The 23,759-nt window shown below is 38.9% G+C and overlaps 2 protein-coding genes and 1 long non-coding RNA gene across 6 annotated transcripts in view; 2 read left to right on the top strand and 1 right to left on the bottom strand.

Moving 5' to 3' along the window:
- Positions 1-1,560: 1,560 nt before the first annotated feature.
- On the top strand, positions 1,561-9,691 carry LOC133645323 (uncharacterized). Of its 3 annotated transcripts, XR_009824999.1 has the most exons (6): positions 1,579-1,630; positions 6,068-6,111; positions 6,179-6,232; positions 6,495-6,566; positions 7,027-7,855; positions 9,289-9,691. XR_009824999.1 is itself a non-coding variant. In XM_062040211.1 (4 exons), the coding sequence occupies exon 4, from the start codon at positions 7,240-7,242 to the stop codon at positions 7,843-7,845; it is 606 nt and encodes a 201-aa protein (XP_061896195.1). In that variant the 5' UTR covers positions 6,094-6,111; positions 6,179-6,232; positions 6,495-6,566; positions 7,027-7,239; the 3' UTR covers positions 7,846-8,130. The 3 variants fall into 3 exon arrangements, 1 of the variants encoding a protein (XP_061896195.1); XR_009824998.1 differs by lacking the exon at positions 9,289-9,691 and having other exon boundaries at positions 1,561-1,630; positions 7,027-8,130; XM_062040211.1 differs by lacking the exons at positions 1,579-1,630; positions 9,289-9,691 and having other exon boundaries at positions 6,094-6,111; positions 7,027-8,130.
- A 3,073-nt stretch (positions 9,692-12,764) lies between these two features.
- On the top strand, positions 12,765-13,531 carry LOC133645332 (uncharacterized). Its single transcript, XR_009825010.1, has 4 exons — positions 12,765-12,939; positions 13,003-13,046; positions 13,146-13,267; positions 13,406-13,531. It is a non-coding gene; the product is annotated as an uncharacterized LOC133645332 (long non-coding RNA).
- The window catches only part of LOC133645335 (uncharacterized), an 82,200-nt gene continuing 71,755 nt past the window's right edge, over positions 13,315-23,759 (bottom strand). The window contains exon 5 of one of the 2 annotated variants that reach the window (XM_062040225.1): positions 13,315-13,878. In XM_062040225.1, the coding sequence (XP_061896209.1) occupies positions 13,809-13,878 (70 nt within the window). In that variant the 3' untranslated portion in view covers positions 13,315-13,808. The remainder of the gene's footprint in view (positions 13,879-23,759) is intronic. The other variant, XM_062040228.1, reaches the window with a different exon arrangement.

The following is a 23,759-nucleotide window of genomic DNA, read 5'->3' as shown; positions in this document are numbered from 1 at the left end:
TGATATCAATCAAACCTAACCCCCCCATCCCAGAATGTAAATAATTTAATGTATATACTCTGATGATTGTCTTGTGTGATGACTGTATTATGATGATAGTATATATCTGTATCATGACTTGATTTAAGTGGACCCGGACTTTAACAAGTTGAAAAACTTATTGGGGTGTTACCATTTAGTGGTCAATTGTACAGAATATGTACTTCACTGTGCAATCTACTAATAAAAGTCTCAATCAAACACGTAGTGATACAAGAACCAGGAAGATAAAGTAAGATCTGTCATCTCTGATTTCAAGTTGAAACAAGTTGTAAAGAAAATAGCTCCTTCTTACCTCGCTTGCTGCTTCCATCCTGCTTGTAAACTTCTGACTGTTGCGGTCACGATTCAATTCAAAATTGATTTTTCTTCTATTGTACACGATTCTCAATTTAAAAACGATATTTTCCCGATTCAAAAGGATTCTCTATTCATTCAATACAAAGGGATGTCTGATAATGTTTTTTTTTTGCCAATATCAGATATTGTCCAACTCTTAATTACCGATACCAATATCAACCGATACCGATATAAACAGTCGTAGAATAACACATTATTATGCCTAATTTTGTTGTGATGCTGGATGCATTAAATAATGTAACAAGCTTTACCAAAATAAGAGAACAACTTCAACTCCAGTTATGGAAAAAAATGCCAACATGGCACTGCCATATTTATTATTGAAGTCACAGTGTGTACATTGTACATATTACATATTGTTATGAAGGTGTCTGTTACTACATGATATATATACTTGCAGTGTGTACATATTACATATTGTTATGAAGGTGTCTGTTACTACATGATATATATACTTGCAGTGTGTATATTGTACATATTACATATTGTTATGAAGGTGTCTGTTACTACATTGTATATATACTTGCAGTGTGTATATTGTACATATTACATATTGTTATGAAGGTGTCTGTTACTACATGATATATATACTTGCAGTGTGTATATTGTACATATTACATATTGTTATGAAGGTGTCTGTTACTACATGATATATATACTTGCAGTGTGTATATTGTACATATTACATATTGTTATGAAGGTGTCTGTTACTACATGATATATATACTTGCAGTGTGTATATTGTACATATTACATATTGTTATGAAGGTGTCTGTTACTACATGATATATATACTTGCAGTGTGTATATTGTACATATTACATATTGTTATGAAGGTGTCTGTTACTACATGATATATATACTTGCAGTGTGTATATTGTACATATTACATATTGTTATGAAGGTGTCTGTTACTACATGATATATATACTTGCAGTGTGTACATATTACATATTGTTATGAAGGTGTCTGTTACTACATGATATATATACTTGCAGTGTGTACATATTACATATTGTCAAGTCCAAGTACAGAGCAGCATGTAGAGCACACTCCAGGCCTGAAGGGGCAACAGTGAGAGCTGAGGGCTGAACATCTCCACCTGCTTTGATTGAATTCACCTGTTCACCTGCTCAGAGCACATGCTTCAAAATGTTTGAGCGTCCCTCCTTTTGACATGCTGCTAAGAGGAAGGAAGACAGCTCCTGTGTGGACTCAGAAGACGCAACTGGTGAGGAAAGCGAGGGAAAGAAGTGCTTGTTTTGTACTGAGGAGAATGTTTCAAGAAGATCATTTCACTGATGTTTACTAAATTGTTTAGGTTGACTGAAAGTACATTTAAAAAGTTATCAGTGATATTTAAGTTTATTCTTATAATTAGGATGTATTGTTTATATTTAATTTCATTCATATTGTTGTAAATGTTTAAGTTTATTCTTAAACCTAGGCCCTATCAGTGGAAATTAATGTTCTTTAAACATTCTCCAGCCCTCGTGCGTCATTCATTGCATTGACAGATTCGTGAAAGTGGTTGAAATGTGGCGGTAATACGCCCTGATTTTTTGTTAAATATACCCCCTTTTTTGTGTTTATATTATTGTTCCCTCAAGATAAGCTAGCTTTTATACAACAGATTCATAAAACATTCAAATATCACAAAACGTGAAGTCCCGGAAGTGACTTGCGTGTTAACGATGGCTTTTTTAACTTGTTTTTTAATTTAGATTTTTTTGTTGTATCACTAAAACGTAGAATGATCAGTATCGTGGATTGATATTTTTGATGTATATAAAGTATTTTTTTTTAAAAAAGTATTTATTTGCCATTTAAGGCTGCTTCCGGTTTCTGTGCGGTTTCAAAATAAATACTGTATTCCTAAGTAGCGGTTGTTTTGTATGCAATCTTCCAGAGGTGTGGACTCGAGTCACATGACTTGGACTCGAGTCAGACTCGAGTCATGAATTTGATGACTTTAGACTTGACTTGACAAAATGTAAAGAGACTTGCAACTCGACTTAGACTTTAACATCAATGACTTGTGACTTCACTTGGACTTGAGCCTTTTGACTTGACATGACTTGCTACTTTCCCCAAAACCTAAAGCTTAAAAAGTTATTTGGGAGCGCTCCGTAGCTTTCATTTTGTACGTGTCTGTCTGTCTATCAGCGTGTTGTTCCTGTCAGCGTGTGTGCTCTCAGTACAACAGCCAATCAAATAAGATCTACATTGTTTTCATCACACAGCATTCAGCCAATCAAATTGCAGGACAACCACCGAACAAGAGTTGTCAAACAACGCGCCAGTGAGAAAGATTTATACCAAAGTTGGTTTCGTTCGGGTATAAAAACTACGACTTGGTCAACAAAAAACGAATTGCCGTATGCAAATCACGCAGTTGGAATATTACAGACGGAGACGCAACAACTTCCAACTTGGTTGGACATTTGAAGTTGCACAAAGAAGGGTAAGTTTTGAATGTAAGATAACGTTTATTGGCTAAGTAACGTGACTTTTATTTGCTGTGTAGTTAAATGAGTGAGGCTGTAAACTCACTGCTAACGTTATAACCATAGACATCTTATAAGTAGACGCAGCATTGAGCGCTACTGCTTACTGGCGCAGACGAGACGCGGGGCCGCCATCTTGGAGTGGTGATCCGCTCCACTCAGTGCAATTCATTTGGCAGGAGCAATGAACTGTCAGCGCATTTAATTCATCTTACCTCACTGAATACCACTCATTTTCACGCGCTTTTTTTGTCATACGTGTAGCTATGATAACGGACACATGTTTTATTATTCATAGTTTGCTTAACAGTAATATAATATTCTTATACGCTATAAGTGACCAGACGTCCAAGATCAAAACTGGGAATATAATCCCAGAGAAGGGGGAAAAAAACGGTCAGCTATTTTTAAGTTGAAGAAACAATATGATTAGATTATATATACATGCTACATAAACAATGTATGAATACATTAGATATCTATATATCTTATAGACTGTATCTCTGTTGCTGCAGCAGCAGAGAGTTTATTCTGTCGTGACACTTTGTATTGATATTTTGTATTACATACTTCCCTTAAATGATCATGTTTACAGTGATTGTTTTATATGTATTTTTTATGTATGTCGCTTTGGATAAAAGCGTCTGCCAAATACTTAAACATATATAAACACCTGAAAGTCTTTATATCAGCTAAAACCACCAATCTGTTTTACTGGATTCAGAATAAAACCAAATGCTGTCTTACCCAACAATGTTAGTATTTGAATATTGTTAAATAAATGATAAATGGGTTATACTTGTATAGCGCTTTTCTACCTTCAAGGTACTCAAAGCGCTTTGACAGTATTTCCACATTTACCCATTCACACACACATTCACACACTGATGGCGGGAGCTGCCATGCAAGGCGCTAACCAGCAGCCATCAGAGGCAAAGGGTGAAGTGTCTTGCCCAAGGACACAACGGACGTGACTAGGAAGGTAGAAGGTGGGAATTGAACCCCAGTAACCAGCAACACTCCGATTGCTGGCCCAGCCACTCTACCAACTTCGCCACGCCGTCCTTGAAGACTTATTACTGGTTACAATTATACTGTTAAGAAAGTATTGTCTTATATTTTGCCTAAAATGAGAATGCATCATAATCAGTGGCGGCTGGTGAATTTTGTTTTAGGTGGGGCTGAAAGTTTGTAAAGCAAACCCCTGTAGGGGCGTCATCCTCCCCCAGAAGATTTATTTGTGATTTTCCACATACAAATATTGAAGATCTTTGCTCCTTCTCAACTCTGCGGTAATGTTATTTTCATAAAATACAACCAATAGTACATTCATGTTAAATCTTACTGGTGAAAAGTAATCCCCCGGTTCCTATTTTCAACAGTCCGCTCATTTTGAGCAGGAAAATGCTGAACACCAGCCCGGCATCTTTGTTTTCTACCTGTCAACTGTCAGTTTAGGCTGCTCGCAGGCTCCTCATCACCACTTCAAGATGCAAATTGCTCGCGTCACAGCAACCAATACTGCGTCTACTTATAAGATGTCTATGGTTATAACGTCATTGCAAACACGGCAATCTGTTGCGTCCACTGCAGTTTGCTGCCTTATTCAAACTTTTTATCAAGTGATTTTTTTAAGCAGGGTTGCATGAGGTACCTACACATAACGTAACGTTAGTCAATGTATCACACACAATAACATAACGTTAGACGGCGGTCAGCAGCACCGTGTATTTTAGCCACCTACAAAAAGACAAACATAGTCAAAGGTCAGTTAAAATGTATACTATATTAAGAATGTGTACATATTGCATAGGGCCCTGACATCTAAAAAGTACAACTCTGTTCATTATGTTCATGTATTTGTTATGTTTTTTATGTGTATGCACACATCAACACACATACAGTATGAGATCAATGAGATAAGGTAAGAACAGAATAGAAACTGCTGTGGAACTAGTTACAATGCAATATGCCATGGAAATACAATGTTAGCACTTTTGTACAAATAAGTACAGTTGCACTTGTTTTTGCAAATGTGTTTATTCTGTAAAGGAATGAGTTAAATGTTTAAAATTGTTTAAACTATTAAAATGACTGGTTAATAGTGCTATTATGAATTGCAATGTCAGTACTATTTTCTTTCCTGCTATTTCAAATGTACGTGTTTTAATAAATAAATACAGCGGTTTAAAAGCATACACAATCTGTGTAAAAATATTAGTCTGTGGTCAAAAGGACTTGAAAGGACTCTAAACTCAAAATGCAGGACTTGGGACTTTGACTTGAGACTTTCCAGTCTTGACTTTGGACTTGACTCGGGACTTGACTCGAGACTTGAGGGCAAAGACTTGAGACTTACTTGTGACTTGCAAAGCAATGACTTGGTCCCACCTCTGGTATGTATATATATATATATATATATATATATATATATATATATATATATATATATATATATATATATATATATATAGCATAGTTTGTTAAACTTGTTTTTTATATTCAACAATTTAACACATCCATCAGGTTGAACAAAACATGTCAAGGAAAGAAAATAAAAGCAAATACAAAGTATTAAAACTTATTTAAAAAATATGATACAATTTATAAAAAAAAAAAAAAAAAAAAAAAAAAAGGGTTAGAAAACTTCTTAATAAAGATATCTATTTAAGGGTTTTTGTACTTTTAACCATTTTCCCAGATTGAATTGATAATTTCAAACAGTTTAGCCAATTAGAAAATGTTTTTACTTTCAGAAATCAACATTTATGCATAAAAAAAGTTGCTTGCAGCATAATAATGTTGACAAACATTTATGTTGCTATCATTTACACAAAATAGATCAAATTTGACATTCATATATATGTATGTGTACCACTTCAGGAAAAACAACTTTGCTCTCCAAGTACCACCATAATGACCAACATTGAAATACAGTTGTGTAGTGGCCATAAGTATTCATTGAATATTTTTGGCCACAGTTTGAACAGTAACACTGTTTGCATATTTATGTCATTCTTTGTAGTTAGACAATCACTGGCTTAGGGAATTGTGTAATACTATCATGAGGTGATTGTACATTAAAATGCACTGTAACATGTGGTCCTAAATAAAGAGTGTTCTAGTACATGTGTATGATTGTGCTGCGTTTCTCTCTCTAGGATTACCTGCTAGTCCAGGAGCCAAAGGTGGACCTGGAGTTAAAGTAAGCACTATTCAATCAAACTTTTGACATTATGCACTTCACTTTTAACCACTTTTTCTCTTGCTAGGACGAGCCTGGTCCCAGAGGTCATGCCGGCATGTCCGGTGACCCTTGACCTTTGGTAAGTACCTAAACAAATCCAGTGCTTATCGATTAGACTGTTTGTCTACTGCACACCTGAAATGACTTATTACTATAGGGCGAGCCTGGGGTTCCTGGTCCCAAGGTAAATACTTTAGTCAATAACACGGACTCCAGGTACTCACCTCATACGTGTAACTGCAGGGAGACCGAGGTCAGCGCGGTCCAGTGGCTCCACAAGGAATAGTGGGAAAGACTGTGTTGAAAGTACAATACTTATTCATTGTTCTCATATATGACAGGGAAGCAAAGGAGAGAGAGGACCGATGGGCGTTCCAGGTGCTCAAGGTCTGAGTGGAACCAAAGGAGACAAGGTATGTGGTGAAAGAGTCCACCAGGGGGCAGTGTTTACTCAGGAGTTAAATACAAGTCATGCAGGATGAAATATTTCTGTCCTTGTAGTGCTTCAGTACTTGGGATTTATTCTGAAGATAGTATATTTCATCAGTATTTATCAATACTTACCATTCCTTGTAAAGATAGTATAACATGTGTTTCTGTCCTGGTAGTACATCATTATGCTGTCTTTTAAAGTTGGTATATTAGAAGTATTTCTGTCCTTGTATTGTAGTACATTAATACATACACTTTCTTGGAAATATAGCATGTTTCTATCCTTGTACTGTAGTACATCAATACTGCTAAATATAGTATATACATATGTATTTACACTTTCATCTAAAGATAGTATATTATGTAAGTAATTCTGTCCTTGTACTGTAATACATCAATACATACTTTCTTCTAAAGGTAGTACTGCCCCTCTGTCACTAGGTGTCCCCCAGGGTTGGGTGCTTGGTCCACTTCTCTTCATTGTACATGCTCCCCCTCGGTAACATCATCCGCCGCCATCACCTCCAATTCCACTGCTACACAGATGATGTCCAGCTACATCTCCACAAAATCTCTCCACCCTGACCGACTGCCTCACTGAAATCAAATCATGGCTGCACTCCAACTTCCTCAAACTCAACTGACAAATCTGACATGCTCATCGTGGGCCCCAAATCCCTCACCAAAACTGCTCACAACTCTACTCTGTCCCCATCCACTCACATCCGCAACCTCGGAGTCATTCTGGACAATAAGCTCTCTTTTCAACACCGGGTCAACCACATCACAAGAACTGCTTTCTTCCACCTCCAAAATATTGCCCGTCTCCGTCCATCCTTCTCTGCCGCTGAAACCCTGATCCATGCCTTCATCACCTCCACACTTGACTACTGTAACGGCATCCTCTACGACTCATCTTGCAAAATTCTCAAACTCCAATACATTCAAAACTCTGCCGCCCGCCTGCTCAGCCACACCCGCTCCCGTGAGCACATCACCCCAGTCCTCCAGAAACTCCACTGGCTCCCCAGTCCTCACCGGATCCACTTTAAATCCTCCTCCTCACCCACAAAGCCCTCCACAAGCAGGCCCCCTGCTACCTCACCAACCTGCTTCACCTCCATACCTTCACGCAGCCTCCGCTCCTCTGATGCCAACCTGCTCTCCCCACCATGCAGAACCAAGCTTCGGACCTGGGGTGACAGCTTTCTCCATCGCTGCTCCCACCCTCTGGAACACTCTTCCCAAACCCATCCGTGACCAGTGTTGGGTTAGTTACTGAAAACCAGTAACTAGTTACTTTATTTCAAAAGTAACTCAGTTACTTACACCAAAAAGTAATGCGTTACTGTGAAAAGTAACTATTTAATTCTATTTTTCTTTCTTTTTTTAAAGCTCCCATTAATGCCCTTTTAGCCTTCATTTCAGTACTGTTATTGCACTGGAGAATAATACAATTTGTTGATCAACTTGACTTTTTGATTGATTGAAACTTTTATTAGATTGCACAGTACATATTCCGTACAATTGACCACTAATTGGTAACACCCCAATAAGTTTTCAACTTGTTTAAGTCCACGTTAATCAATTCATGGCATGCATTTTTATCTTCCTTTTAACATAATTAATGAAAAACAGTGCAACATCAAAAGACACTTCTCCTTTCTTTAAACTTGGACCAATAATAAAAAGCAAGTTAAAGTGCAACATAAGAAGGCACATCATCTTCCTTGAAACATAGGTAGTGAAATAAAGCCTGACATCTGGAGTGATGCTGCTGTCTTCCACACTTGGAGTCATGGATTGTACAATCCTTGTTTTCAGTGGCAGGATCATTGACACAGATGGTGACGTTTCAGTGCTCAGTAGAGATGGAACAGTTCTGAGGGGTTTAAGCACCTGGAGGACCTCCTCTGCCACTCTCACGTCATCATCAGACAGGTTGATGATGTCTGACATTTGTCTTCAGGGTGTTGTGGGTCAATGCAGAGTATATAGCTGCCTGCTGCTCCAACATATCACAAATTGATTAACGTGGACTTAAACAAGTTGAAAAACTTATTGGGGTGTTACCATTTAGTGGTCAATTGACCACTGATGGATGGAATATGTACTGTACTGTGCAATCTACTAAAGTCTCAATCAATCAAAATCATACTTGAGCAGAGTAGACTTTTATTTTTCTGTTTTTCGGCTCATCTTTCAGGCTCTCTGTCCTTTCCTCTCCCGCTCAGCATCTGCTGCAAAGCTTGACTTGAAATGTACGGAACGTGGATCAGCTGCAAACCAACCAAGAGCTCTCCCAACTGGAAAAAAGGTATGACGACTTGAGTGGGCTGATAATTGACTGTTTCATTTGTAACTTGTATTTTTGTAGCTTACCTTAACTGACACTTGTATTTCATCTCCGCTACTCACTCCGCCGCTCCCTGCGCTGCGATTCACTCTCCAAACGGAAATACTTTTAATTTCAGTTAAGGTAAGATACAAGTTACAAATGAAACCGTTAATTATCAGCCCACTCAAGTAGTCATACCTTTTTCTCAGTTGTGCGAGCTCATGTTGGGTGTGCAGCTGATCCACTGCAAGAGATTGCTTAAACTTAACAACAATATTGTAATGTCAGATTGTAGAATCTACGTTCCTTACATTTCAGTTCAACAATGCGAATCTTAGCTTTGACCTTTTTTTTTCTCCACGCAGGTGACCTTGACCGCACGGTAGGTGTCCCTGACCGCATAGTGGGTGTCCCTGACCCCCTGCAGCCGTTCTTGCAGCCTTCTTTTGTCCGCTCGCAGAGACTCTTCCTGCCTCCTGTACTCCGCCATGTCTCTGGCATCCTCCATCACCTCTTGGTGGAGCCGTGTAACGTCCTGTTGAACACAAGTAAATCCACACAGCAATCATACTGTATATATGGCAAGATAACTGCAGGATATTTCTGTGTAACAGAGGAGTGACTAACTCATGAATGTGTGAAAATATTTCCCGGTCTTATTCTTTTATTTCTGATTTAGAACATGACACTGAGTTTGTGTGTTTTTTGGACACAATATTTTGGCATTAAAAAATGCCACACATTCTGCTGCATGTGTGCCTGCTTACCTTTTCTAAGGAAGACTTTAAACATGGAAGTTGTTTAACATTAAAAATGACAAAATCACTTCAAGTATAGTTTTATTTTCCTATGTCAACAGTGTTACTTTTCAAACTGGAGTGTTACTGTGGTCTAAAATATGTGTGTGTATACAAACCCCGTTTCCACACTCTTAAAAGGAATGTGTTGGAAATCCACACATGTTTTGTGTAATGATTTCAACAAATGTGTTAAATCACAGGATTTTCCTGAGGGTAAGTAACACAGACATTCTACACAACATTGTGTCATGAGCTTTGACAATCAGCTGGGTGGCCATAGAGTTGGGGACAAAACAAAAAAAGTCCCGCCTTTTCTGTGATCTACGTGGCCATCACCGCCGGACCTCTGCGACTGTATCCGTCTTAATGAAGGTAAGCATATTCCAGTCTACTTGCACGTTGTTGTATCTTAAAGGGTGTAATAGTGGTAGTTTTGCTGGGAATGTGTGACTGTAACCTGCTGACAAGATGTAAAGTTGTGCATGTGCAAATGAACTGCTGATGAACAGCTAGCCATATTGCTAGCTATACTAAACCTCCATTATTATTATTTTAGGGCTCTTTCAAATAGTAGCCTGGTTATGCTGTGTACATAATGTTGGTTAATGGCTAAATTAATGTTGGCTTTATTTTGCAGGTTTGTTTCCACAAGTTAGCTAACATTACTAAGGTAAGATTTGATAAGAAGGTCTCCACAGTATCAATTAAACTGTTTGACAAAACTGCACTGGTTGACTTAAACTATTCATGCTTTCTTTTGGGTATGTTATCTCCATTTTAAATGACCTTTTTTAAGTTTAATCTGTCCATATGTTGCATAGGTATTAAAGGCCATTTCCAGTCATAGTCAATGTTTCAGAAATCAAGTCAGCTATGACATGTAAACATATTTGCACTGGACTAATAATGGTTCAAAATGTAGCTTGTTCTAACTACTGTATGTGTATTATAATCTCTTAGGCTATAATTAAATGATTATTATTTTACACAAAGTCCTTCCTTGGAGTTGTATTGAATTAGTTGTGTTTGTCTGTACATTTGAGTTTGTACACATGTAGAAGAATGGCTTCTCCCAGATGTCTCACAAGTCCTCCTGGATGGCAGAGACATTTTCAAGAAGACTTCCACTCCTGGTAAAGTCAAGGACATTACACAGGTGTGTACATCAAAGCAGAAATGACCACAATTCTGAATTTCTGCTCAGATTTTAATGAATTCCTTGACACTGATGTGAACTGCAAAGTTGAAAACATGGATACATTCCAAATTCTATTCCAGTCCATTCAATGAGATGTTTGGTATGTCAGTGCCACTGCTGTCACCACACAGGAAATGGAAGTACAGCAGGTATGTTTGTTCATTTAAGGCAGCTCACTAAACATAATCATCTGTTTAGTGAGCCTATGTGCCTTTTATTTGTAGTATTATCCCAGTGCTTAGATCAGGGGTGTCCAAACTTTTTCCACTGAGGGCCGCACACTGAAAAATCAAAACATGCGGGGCCATTTTGATATTTTTCATTTTCAAAACCAATACAATATCCACTTTTTTATTTTTTTTTAACCTTATTGGCTCCCGCAAGTTAGGTCCTAGGGACGCAGAAGGGTTTCAGTCTTAAAACGGGTTTAAAACAAGTTTTATATATTTTTTTTAAATTAAATGCTTGAATCTGTAATTCAACTTCAGGTGTAAAATATATACACACACACATTTCATGAGCTTTTTGTCAAAACCCTATTTTTTGGGGGCAAATATACAATATTTTTCCCAAAAAGATTTCAAAGTGGAATATTTGATGTGAAGTAATTGGATCCCTAACTAGGTCAATAATTAAAAGCAACATTGATTAGAATTTATTATTTTAAATTTTTTAGCAAAGACAGGTGTTTTTTAATTCCACTAAAATTCTTAGGGATCCAAAAGTGCCCCACTCATGTTTACATTTAACACTTAAATGTCTATCAGCTTCAGATAATATATAGTGTAATTAGCTTTGTATGTTTGTAATAACAATTTATATAATTAACTTTTTTTCATGTTTTGTATGTCCTTTTTGTCCTTAAGTCGGTCAATAATTCATAGCAACATTGATTTTGATTATTTTGTGAGAAATTGTAAAAACAAATTGTGTTAGAGTGAACATTGCAAAGTTTTTCTCCTTTTGTTTCACCCATTTGCTCTTTTATTCGACTTTTAATGTTTTCAAACATTTTTTTAGTATTTTTTAGAATGATGGGCCGGTAAAACATTAGCTGCGGGCCGAAAATGGCCCCCGGGCCACACTTTGGACACGCTGGCTTAGATGAAGTGTTAATATCTCTACACTGGTTGAAATAAAATAGTGGACTGTTCCTTCACACTTCAACAGCAGCCAGTGATCTTCATCCTGACACTGCCAACACTCGCCTCCAACTAAAAGATCCCAGGAGTTTTGCATTCTACGAGGAGAGTGGGAGAGCGGCCGTGCCAGCAACTTGAGGGTTCCAGGTTCGATCCCCGCTTCCGCCATCCTAGTCACTGCCGTCGTGTCATTGGGCAAGACGCTTTACCCACCTGCTCCCAGTGACACCCACACTGCTTTAAATGCAACTTACATATTGGCTTTCACTATGTAAAGCGCTTTGAGTCACTAGAGAAAAAGCGCTATATAATTCACTTCACTTACATAAAAATGGAGAAGGGTACTGGTAACAACTGCCGTCAGTTGTAAGTAGACATTTGTCACTTATTTTGAACTACAGGACGTCTAATGTTATGTCCAATGTTAATGTGTCCTTTTTCTTCTTCATGATGTTTTTCCTCAGTTATCCAGTAAGTGCGGACAAAAAACTTCTCGCCAGAACCATGTGACATTTTACCCGTCACTTAACATCAACATGGAGGACGAAAATAAGGATATGTAAGGGAATGTTAAGAGTGAGAAACACACATTACTTGGATTGATTGTGACAGTAGCTCATTAGATCCCAGTTTTATTTGTGTTGTAAAGGAACACGTCTATGATCCAACATGCCACGCTGGCTTTCTGGAAGGTAAGCTGAGGAATATCCGCCGAACGAAGGGATGATCGGTGCCGTTATTGCAGAAGGGGTGGCTCATCTGAAGTCACTGTTGGACTTGAAGAAGTTCCAGAAAGTGATGAGTCTGTCCAAGAATGGATAACTGTGATCATAAGGATGAAGCCTAGTCCGGAGAACCTTTCTTCCATCAAGATGGGTAAGGACAAAACCTACTTCCACCCAAGATACTGGATATCTAATCAGTCACCTACTCTGGCAGAGATTGTTGAGAACTACCCTCGTTTCATCGATGTACCATATCTGGTAAGTCAGTCAATGTAATCACCACCTGCACTCTCAAATGGATTTGCATATAACCTTATCTAATCACCCTTGTCTTGTCCTGTTGGTAAACCTTAACAGATCGACAGTTTGAGAAGATGTTTCCATACAAGACAGACATCTTTCTACACAAATGGGACCAAAGTTGTTGAAGCTGGCTGCTCTTGAAGGAAAAGATGAACCACCAGAAGCTGAGAGTGCTGGTAATGTTTAGTTTATTTATGGAGGATTATCATGCCTTTTTGTGTCATCTTCCAAAGACTCCCCAAGTTGACACACATTTAACCTTACAGTGTCACATGTCAGTGATATAAACTGTGTATATTTGTCTATTTGTACAGAATGAAGGTGCTGTAGAGCACTGAAGATGCTCACACATGATCTGCCCCCTACTGGGTCAACAAGATCTATGGGATGGACAAAATGCAGCATCAAATCAGTGCTGTCCTACATTAAACAAGCAAGAATATCTTAATTTGTGATAAGAATATAAAACAAGTGAGATATCTTAAGTAAATGATTCATAACTTGTAAAGATGATGTAATCACATGTGTTGCATACACTGTTTTAGCCAGGAAGAAGCTTCCATGACCTTCTACAAACCACTGACCCTGCTCCAGTGATGCAAGCTGGTCTGGTGAGCATTGGACATTGCAGCACAACATCAACACAATATGTCCTCGTGGCTGCCCATGTCATTCCACTCCAGGAAGAGGGTCTCACCTGCAGTCTGGACTAACTCTTCAAATTGTATTGGGCTTGTAACCTTGCCTGCTTGGTAAAGTAGGAGTTGTTGATTGGAAAAATGGCAGCCTGTGGACATAAGTTGAACAACTTATTGGGGTGTTACCATTTAGTGGTCAATTGTATGTAATATGTACTTCACTGTGCAATCTACTAATAAAGTTTCAATCAATGATTGAAACATTTGGAGTATCAGTTGTGTGTCTATATTTGGTCATTGCTACACACCTGGTTGTGTGCTTTCCTTCAAATGTGATCTGGACAACAAACATATCTTTGGAGAGACAGTGTATATTGTTACCTTTTCTGACCGTGATGAGGTGTTCATTTTGTTGAGAGTTCTCACTGTTAACTATTTTGATGAACACCTTCACACTTATGTGATTAAAAAGACTAATTTCAAGTGATGAATCTGAAAGATGCAACTGATGCTTTGCCACTTGATGTATATGAGCTAGAGATGTCCGATAATATCGGTCTGCTGATATTATCGGCCGAAAAATGCGTTAAAATGTAATATCAAATTATCGGTATCGTTTTTTTATTATCGGTTTTTTAAATTTTTTTATTAAATCCACAAACACAAGATACACTTACAATTAGTGCACCAACCCAAAAAACTTCCCTCCCCCATTTACACTCATTCACACAAAAGGGTTGTTTCTTTCTGTTATTAATATTCTGCTTCCTACATTATATATCAATATATATCAATACAGTCTGCAAGGGATACAGTCCGTAAGCACACATGATTGTGCGTGCTGCTGCTCCACTAATAATACTAACCTTTAACAGTTAATTTTACAAATTTTCATTAATTACTAGTTTCTATGTAACTGTTTTTATATTGTTTTACTTTCTTTTTTATTCAAGAAAATGTTTTAAGTTTATCTTATTTTATTTGATTCATTTTTTTAAAAAGTACCTTATCTTCACCATACCTGGTTGTCCAAATTAGGCATAATGTGTTAATTCCACGACTGTATATATCGGTTATCTGTATCGGTAATTAAAGAGTTGGACAATATCGGCATATCGGATATCGGCAAAAAGCCATTATCGGACATCCCTAATATGAGCTGAGAGATTCTGAATTGCACTTACTGACAAGATACAGACTTATTTCCTAAATGTTGTGACTTGTAATGAATAGAAGGAATTTTTGAATTGAATGCCAATTAAATTTCAATTATGTTTTTTTATATAGCATAGCATGCACATACACACAAGTGTTGCCAATATACACAAAATGTGTTTAATTTGAGTAACACAAACATTTGTTACTAAAACCTACACATTTACTGTGTTAATATAAGTAACAAAGTTAATGTGTTAAAATTGACAAATTGAGTTGTCCCCCTCTGGACATGGAGATGTGTAAAAAAACAACACAAATTGTGTTATTTCCAACACATTCGTTTTAAGAGTGCACCTCTGGCTATTGCCCAAGTGTCTTTTAATGGCAGCTATAGACTCTGGAAGGGAACGTGCGCCCTCCTGTGGACTTCTGCCGCAATTGCACACAAAGAAATTCATTATTTCTAAGTGTGCCTTATTTAGCTTCCCAGACTTCACAGTACTTATATAGCCCTAAATCACGAGTGTCTCAAAGGGCTGCACAAGCCACACCAACATCCTGAACTCACATCCCACATCTGGGCATAGTGTTGCATCATCCCACGCATCACTCCTTCACCCCACATTATATATATATATATATATATATATATATATATATATATATATATATATATATATATATATATATATATATAAAATTAAAAAAATGCTAGAAAAATTATCTGTGATTAATCAGGATTAATCACAGATCTAGAGTGTGATTAATCTGATTAAAACAAATTAATCACTTGACAGCCCTTAGATATACGGTGTAAATGTTAATTTTTGTATATGTATATATACATATACAGTATGTACAGTATATATATGTAGCTGAGTGGTTAACACTGGTAACTGTGCACCAAGGGGTACTGGGTACAAATCCCGGTCAGGTTACAAGACTCCAGCCAAAAGAGTCAGTGTTTTTTTACACGTCCATTTGTAGTTAACTGAGACAGGTTCTCATTTAAATATGTCATTGGGGCACGACAAAGGGTAGCTGAGTGGTTAAAGCAGCTAGCTTCCAATCAAAGAGGACTGGGTTCAAATCCCAGTCATGGCCGAGCAGTGACTGGGTAAACTCCGGCTGGAGGAGTTACTTTTTTGTATCATAGTTTACTGAGACAGTTTCTCAATTAAATATCTCATTGGGGCCCGAAGTCTTGGCTCCAGCAGACCAATGATAGTTGAGTGGTTAAGGCAGCTAGCTGTCACTCAAAGGGGATTGGTTTCAAATCCACGTCATGTCGTGCAGTGACTAGGAAAGCTCCAACTGGAAGAGTTGCTGTTTTATTTCCTAGTTTACTAGGACAGGTTATGTCATTGGGGCACGAAAACTGTGAATTGGCAGATAAAGGATAGCCGAGTGGTTATAGCAGCTAGCTCCCAATCAAAGGGTACTAGGTTCAAATCCAAGTCATGGTCCAGCAGTGACTAGGAAGGCTCCAGCTGGGGAGTTATTGTTTTATATCATAATTTTCTGAGACAGCTTCTCAAATAAATATGTCATTGGGGCCCGAAATCTTGTCTCAAGAATAATTTGTTTCAACTATTAAATGAACCAAAATATGACTTATTTTATCTTTGTGAAAATATTGGACACAGTGTGTTGTCAAGCTTATGAGATGCGATGCAAGTGTAAGCCACTGTCACACTATTGTTCTTTTTTTTTATATATATAAATGTCTAATGATAATGTCAATGAGGGATTTTTAATCACTGCTGTTTTGATATTGTTACTAGTATTGATGCTGTTGTCGATAATGTTCATTTTTGTTTCACTACATTTGGATTGTTCCGTGTCATGTTTGTGTCCTCAATTGCTGTTTACTGTTGTTCTTAGTGTTGCTGGGGCGGCTTTGCTTTTGGAATTGGATTGCATTGTTGTGTATTGTTTTGTTGATTGATTAATACATTCATAAAAATATTGAAAAAATAAACATATATAAATCAAATGTTAACAATCAAATGTAGATACTTTTTCTTATGCTTTCTTTTACACCTGTTGGGAGTGCATTCCACATTGATGTGGCATAGAAAGAGAATGAGTTAAGACCTTTGTTAGATCGGAATCTGGGTTTAACGTGGTTAGTGGAGCTCCCCCTGGTGTTGTGGTTATGGCGGTCATTTACGTTATGGAAGTAGTTTGACATGTACTTCGGTATCAGGGAGGTGTAGTGGATTTTATAGACTAGGCTCAGTGCAAGTTGTTTAACTCTGTCCTCCACCTTGAGCCAGCCCACTTTGGAGAAGTGGGTAGGAGTGAGGTGGGATCTGGGGTGGAGGTCTAGAAGTAATCTGACTAGCTTGTTCTGGGATGTTTGGAGTTTAGATTTGAGGGTTTTAGAGGTGCTAGGGTACCAGGAGGTGCATGCGTAATCAAAAAAGGGTTGAACGAGAGTTCCCGCCAGAATCCTCAAGGTGCTTTTGTTGACCAGAGAGGAGATTCTATAGAGAAATCTCGTTCGTTGGTTGACCTTTTTGATTACCTTGGTTGCCATTTTATCACAGGAAAGATTAGCCTCTAGAATGGAACCTAGGTAGGTGACCTCATCTTTCCTGGTGAGAACAACGTCACCCACTTTTATAGTGAAGTCATTGACTTTCTTAAGGTTGATGTGGGACCCAAACAGGATGGATTCCGTTTTACCCAAGTGTATGGATAGCTTGTTGTCAGCGAGCCAGGTGCAAGTTCTACAGAGTTCAGCACTGAGGATTTTCTCCACCTGTGACTTGTCCTTGCCGGATACCAGCAAGGTCGAGTCATCCGCAAACAAGAACAATTCACAGTCGCATGCCGATGACAAGTCGTTTATGTATACCAGGAACAGTAAAGGCCCTAATATACTGCCTTGGGGGACTCCACAGCTCACTGAGAGGGGGGGGGGGGGGGGGGGGGGGACACGGTGCCGTTCACCTCTACCACCTGTTTCCTCCCCTCCAAGTAGGATTGCATCCAGCTCCATGAGGTTTTGTTAAATCCGATTGCTCTGAGCTTATCCAACAGTATCTGTTAGTCTGTCTCTACCCCCCTCGGTGAAGCCACATCCGGTGGTCCATGTATCCCAGAGTAAGCCTGTCTCCAGTTCTCCACTCTCTTACCCTGACCCTACCCCTCTGGATAACGCTGACCCAGTTTGGACCGTCAAGGAGATCCTTGGGGTCCGTCGGCAAGGTAAGGGCCTGGTATTTTTGGTAGATTGGGAGGGTTATGGTCCAGAGGATAGATCCTGGGTGTCGGCCTCCTACCTTGCTGACCCCACCCTTCTGGAGGACTTCTATCAGGTCAACCCTGGAGCTCTCCGCCGCTCGTCGAGAGCCTCGCATAAGAGGGGGGGCACTGTTACGTCTGCTTCTCCCTCCTCGGCAGGAGCTCCTCGAAGCTACGCTGCAAGCACCGCAGGACACGCCCCCGCACGCGCCATGCAGACCGCGGCCACGCGCCTCCACAGCCGGCGGCAATCATCAGTCAACGCACCTGGTCTTGACGAGAAGCAGCAGCATAAAGGCTCACTCCACTGACTACTCCACGCCGGAACAAAGCCCTGATTCAGTAAGCTTCACGTCTCTGGCTCCTCACCTGTGTCTCTCTCTTTTGCTCGCTTTGTCTCCCTCGTGCCTAGTCCTTATTTGTCCTTGTCATCTCCTGTTCCCACAGTACCTCCGTGTCTCCGCAGTGAGCCTCACCTGCCCATCTTCCCCCTGGACTCTGACTGCCTTCCTCCACCTCCGCACTCGGACCTGGACTTCTGGACGCCACTCTCCTGCCCCCACGGACCTCGCTCGGATCACGAACCTCTTTTGCTTCGCCCCTCTGGACTTCTTTGCTGCCACAACCAACACACACTTACAATAACCTCTGGTAACTTATATTTGGTTAACTTCTACACATAGCCCTGCATCCACACACATAGTAGCATACACACCCGACGTAATCATCAAGCTCAAATAAAACCCGTTGAGCTAGACCTCCTGCTGTCGTACCGTCTCCTTCCCCCTTCGTCTTACGTAACAGTACCGGTACCAAAATGTATTTTGATACTTTTCTAAAAAAAGGGTACCACCAAAAATTGCATTATTGGCTTTATTTGAACAAAACATCTTAGTGTACATGAAACATATGTTTATTATTGTCATTTAGTCCTCAAATAAAATAGTGAACATACTAGACAACTTGTCTTTTAGTAATAAGTAAACAAACAAAGACTCCTAATTAGTCTGCTGACGTATGCATTAACATATTGTGTCATTTATACACCTATTATTTTGTACACATTATGAGGGACAAACTGCAAAAATTGATTATTAATCTACTTGTTCATTTGCTGTTAAAATCTGCTTATTTTCTGTTTCAACATTTTCTATCTACACTTTTGTTCAAATGTAATAATCACTTATTCTTCTCTTCTTTGATACTTTACATTAGTTTTGGATGATACCACACATTTAGGTATCGATCTGATACCAAGTAGTTACAGGATCATACATTGGTCATTTTCAAAGTCCTCATGTGTCCATGGACGTATTTACTGACTTTATAAACATAATATACATTTTAAAAGAAGGAAAAAAGATTTTGTGACGATAAAAAATATCGATGTAATCATAGTAGTATCGACTAGATACGCTCTTGTACTTGGTATCATTACAGTGGATGTCAGGTGTAGATCCACCCATGGCATTTGTTTACATTGTGACGGCGGTGAGATATTGTATCCTCCTACGGTGTGTAGTGAAGCATGTTTAGGTATTCCTCATCCTCCAGTGATAATGCTACTTGTAAAAAACTTACTTTATTTGTCGCCATGGAGGCCAGGATTAGTGATTTAGAAGTAGCTGAAACACTGTGGATGTGTGTTAGCTGCGAGCTAGTTAGCCATGTCTTAAAGCAGCTCTTCCTGAGGGTGTTTCAGTGTTATAACTTCACCTTTATCTTGACTTTTTACACCAAAATGCGTCCATTCTCCCTTTTCTGTCTACACACTGTGTCTGCTTGTAAGTACTCTGTGTGTGTGTGCTGCCCAACAGCAGTAAAACCAGCAATGTCATGATTGACTATTTGCTTGATCAGTAACTTAACAAAGCTCCAAAGTTTTGGTTCACCTCCATCGTAGTTCACTAAGACGGGTCCTCCATTATATTTGTCATTAGGGCCTGGAATCTAGCTCTGCAAGACCTGGGATAGCTGAGTGGTTAACACTGTTGGCCACCAAGCAAGGGGTACTGGGTTCAAATCCCAGTAGGGAGTTAGTGTTTTGTTTCACTATCATTGTGATTTAGTGAGACAGGTTCTCAATTAAATATGTCATTGGGGCCCGAAATCTAGCTTCAAGAAGACCAAGAATAGCTTAGTGCTCAAAGCAGCTAGTGCCCAATCAAATGGGACTGGGTTCAAATCCCAGTCAGATCGTTTGGTGACTAGGAAAGATCCAGTCAGAGAAATTACTCTTTTATATCATAGTTTTGTAACATGTATTTAAAACAACAGAGCACTCCTGTCACAGAAAGGATCTTTGACCTGCATTTTTCCACAGTACAGTGCTCCCGTCAAACAAGATCTTTGATTAGTGTTTTGTAACACCTCCACTCCACTGTATTATCCTGAATCAGATGCACCTGTGTGAGGTGGTTAGCTGCATAAAGACACCTGTCCACCCCATACAATCAGTAAGAGCCAAACATTCAGCATGGCTAAGAGCAAAGAGCTGTCCAAAGACACCAGAGACAAAATGGTACAACTCCACAAGGATGGAAAGGGCTACGGTAGTGATGGGTTGATGAGGCGTCATGAAGCGTTTCGACACATTGCAAAACTGTATTGATACTGTGTCACTAAATACTGACATCTGCTGGACATTAAAAATCCCTACAGGCAACATATGGACCGACTCAACTGACACTGATTTTATGACCTAGTATATACAATAATATAAATCCAGAGGAGTCATGGGAGAAAGTGTTGTGGACAGTGTTTTATCACATCTCTATCATAGTTTACAGACACAGGTTCACCATTACATCTGGTCTTAAGAAAACCCAAGGTAGCTCAGTGGGTAACATCAATACTGTTAACCAAGGGGTACTGGGTTCAAGTCCCACTTACAGTTTTATATCATAGTTTACTGAGACAGGTTCTCAATTAAATGTTTCATTGGGGCCCGAAAACTTTATTCTAGAAGACCAAAGATAGCTGAATGGTTAAACAGCTACCTCCCAATCAAAGGGTTCTGGGTTCAATCCCAGTCAGGTCACTCTAAAACTAGTAAATATTGAGTCAGAGCAATTAATCTTTTAAATGAAAGTTTACTGAGACAGTTCTCAATTATATATGTCATTGGGGCCCGGAAATCTGGCAATTGTATGGCCGAGGATAGCTGAATGGTTAAACATCTAGCTCCCAACAAAGGGTTCATGGGTTCAATCCCAGTCCAAGGTCCAAGCAAGGGTGGGGAGTAGCGTTATGTGGGGGTGTATCACCTCCCCCACACAGAGTAAAGTCAAGTGGTAGCTGGTTAATTAACTTATAGTTAAAAAGGTAAGTATGAGTAATAATAATAACAAATAGTCTATAGTCAAGGGTAACCTCGGGGGTTAGCTCCTCCTCCTTGCCGAGGCTAAAGTTGGCTGGGATGGGCGGGAATAGAAAGATAGATAATTAATTCATTGTGAGTGTTGACCAATCAGCTCTCCTGGTCTGACTAATTGCAGTTGAGATAATGAAAAAAACAAACTGCAATTGATAAAATAAAAAAAATAAAAAATTGGATGATTAAAAAATAAGATTAAAAAAAACATGTCTGTCATGTAATTGCAATTGAGATAATTACAATTGAGTTAATTGAGATAATTGGAATGGAGATAATTAATTTTAATTATGTCAATTGAGATAATTAATTATCTCAATTAATTATGATAATTAATTATCTCAATTAATTATGATAATTAATTATCTCAATTGACATAATTAAAATTAATTATCTCCATTCCAATTATCTCAATTAATTATCTCAATTAATTATCTCAATTAACTCAATTGTAATTATCTCAATTGCAATTACATGACAGACATGTTTTTTTTAATCTTATTTTTTTATTATCCAATTTTTTTTATTTTTATTGTATCAATTGCAGTTTTTTTTTTTTTCATTATCTCAACTGCAATTAGTCAGACCAGGAGAGCTGATTGGTCAACACTCACAATGAATTAATTATCTATCTTTCTATTCCCGCCCATCCCAGCCAACTTTAGCCTCGGCAAGGAGGAGGAGCTAACCCCCGAGGTTACCCTTGACTTTTGGACTATAGACTATTTGTTATTATTATTACTCATACTTACCTTTTTAACTATAAGTTAATTAACCAGCTACCACTTGACTTTACTCTGTGTGGGGGAGGTGATACACCCCCACATAACGCTACTCCCCACCCTTGCTTGGACCTTGGACTGGGATTGAACCCATGAACCCTTTGTTGGGAGCTAGATGTTTAACCATTCAGCTATCCTCGGCCATACAATTACCAGATTTCCGGGCCCCAATGACATATATAATTGAGAACTGTCTCAGTAAACTTTCGTTTAAAAGACTAATTGCCCTGAGTGGATATTTAGTAGTTGTAGAGCGACCAGACTGGGATTGAACCCAGAACCCTTTGATTGTAAGCTAGATGTTTAACCATTCAGCCATCCTTGCTCTTGTTGTTACCAGATTTCCGGGCCCCAATGACATATATAATTGAGAACTGTCTCAGTAAACTTTCATTTAAAAGACTAATTGCTCTGAGTGGGTATTTACTAGTTTTAGAGTGACCTGACTGGGATTGAACCCAGAACCCTTTGATTGGAAGGTAGCTGTTTAACCCTTCAGCTATCTTTTGTCTTCTAGAATAAAATTTTAGGGCCCCAATGAAACATTTAATTGAGAACCTGTCTCAGTAAACTATGATATAAAACTGTAAGTGGGACTTGAACCCAGTACCCCTTGGTTAACAGTATTGATGTTACCCACTGAGCTACCTTGGGTTTTCTTAAGACCAGATGTAATGGTGAACCTGTGTCTGTAAACTATGATAGAGATGTGATAAAACACTGTCCACAACACTTTCTCCCATGACTCCTCTGGATCATCCAAATGGTCATTGGCAAACTTAAGACGGGCCTTAACATGTTCTGGTTTAAGCAGGGGAACCTTCCGTGCCATGCATGATTTCAAACCATGACGTTATTACCAACAGTGACCATGGAAACAGTGGTCCCAGCTCTTTTCAGGTCATTGACCAAGTCCTGCCGTGTAGTCCTGGGCTGATTCCTCACCTTTCTTAGCATCATTGAGACCCCACCAGGTGATATCTTGCATGGGGCTCCACTCCCATTGAGATTGACCGTCATGTTTAGCTTCTTCCATTTTCTAATGATTGCTCCAACAGTGGACCTTTTTTCACCAAGCTGCTTGGCAATTTCTCCGTAGCCCTTTCCATCCTTGTGGAGTTGTACCATTTTGTCTCTGGTGTCTTTGGACAGCTCTTTGCTCTTAGCCATGCTGAATGTTTGGCTCTTACTGATTGGACAGGTGTCTTTATGCAGCTAACCACCTCACACAGGTGCATCTGATTCAGGATAATACAGTGGAGTGCTCCTGTCACAGAACACTAATCAAAGATCTTGTTTGACGGGAGCACTGTACTGTGGAAAAATGCAGGTCAAAGATCCTTTCTGTGACAGGAGCACTCTGCTGTTTTAAATACATGTTACAAAACACTAATCAAAGATCTTAATGGAGCTCCTGGTCTGACTAACTGCATTTGAGATAATAAAAAAGTTGAAATAATTGGAT

The sequence above is a fragment of the Entelurus aequoreus genome, unplaced genomic scaffold, assembly GCF_033978785.1.
Source record: "Entelurus aequoreus isolate RoL-2023_Sb unplaced genomic scaffold, RoL_Eaeq_v1.1 HiC_scaffold_41, whole genome shotgun sequence".
NCBI lineage: Eukaryota > Metazoa > Chordata > Actinopteri > Syngnathiformes > Syngnathidae > Entelurus > Entelurus aequoreus.
The sequence above is the reverse complement of the archived record's forward strand: the minus strand, read 5'-3'. Positions and strand labels throughout refer to the sequence as shown.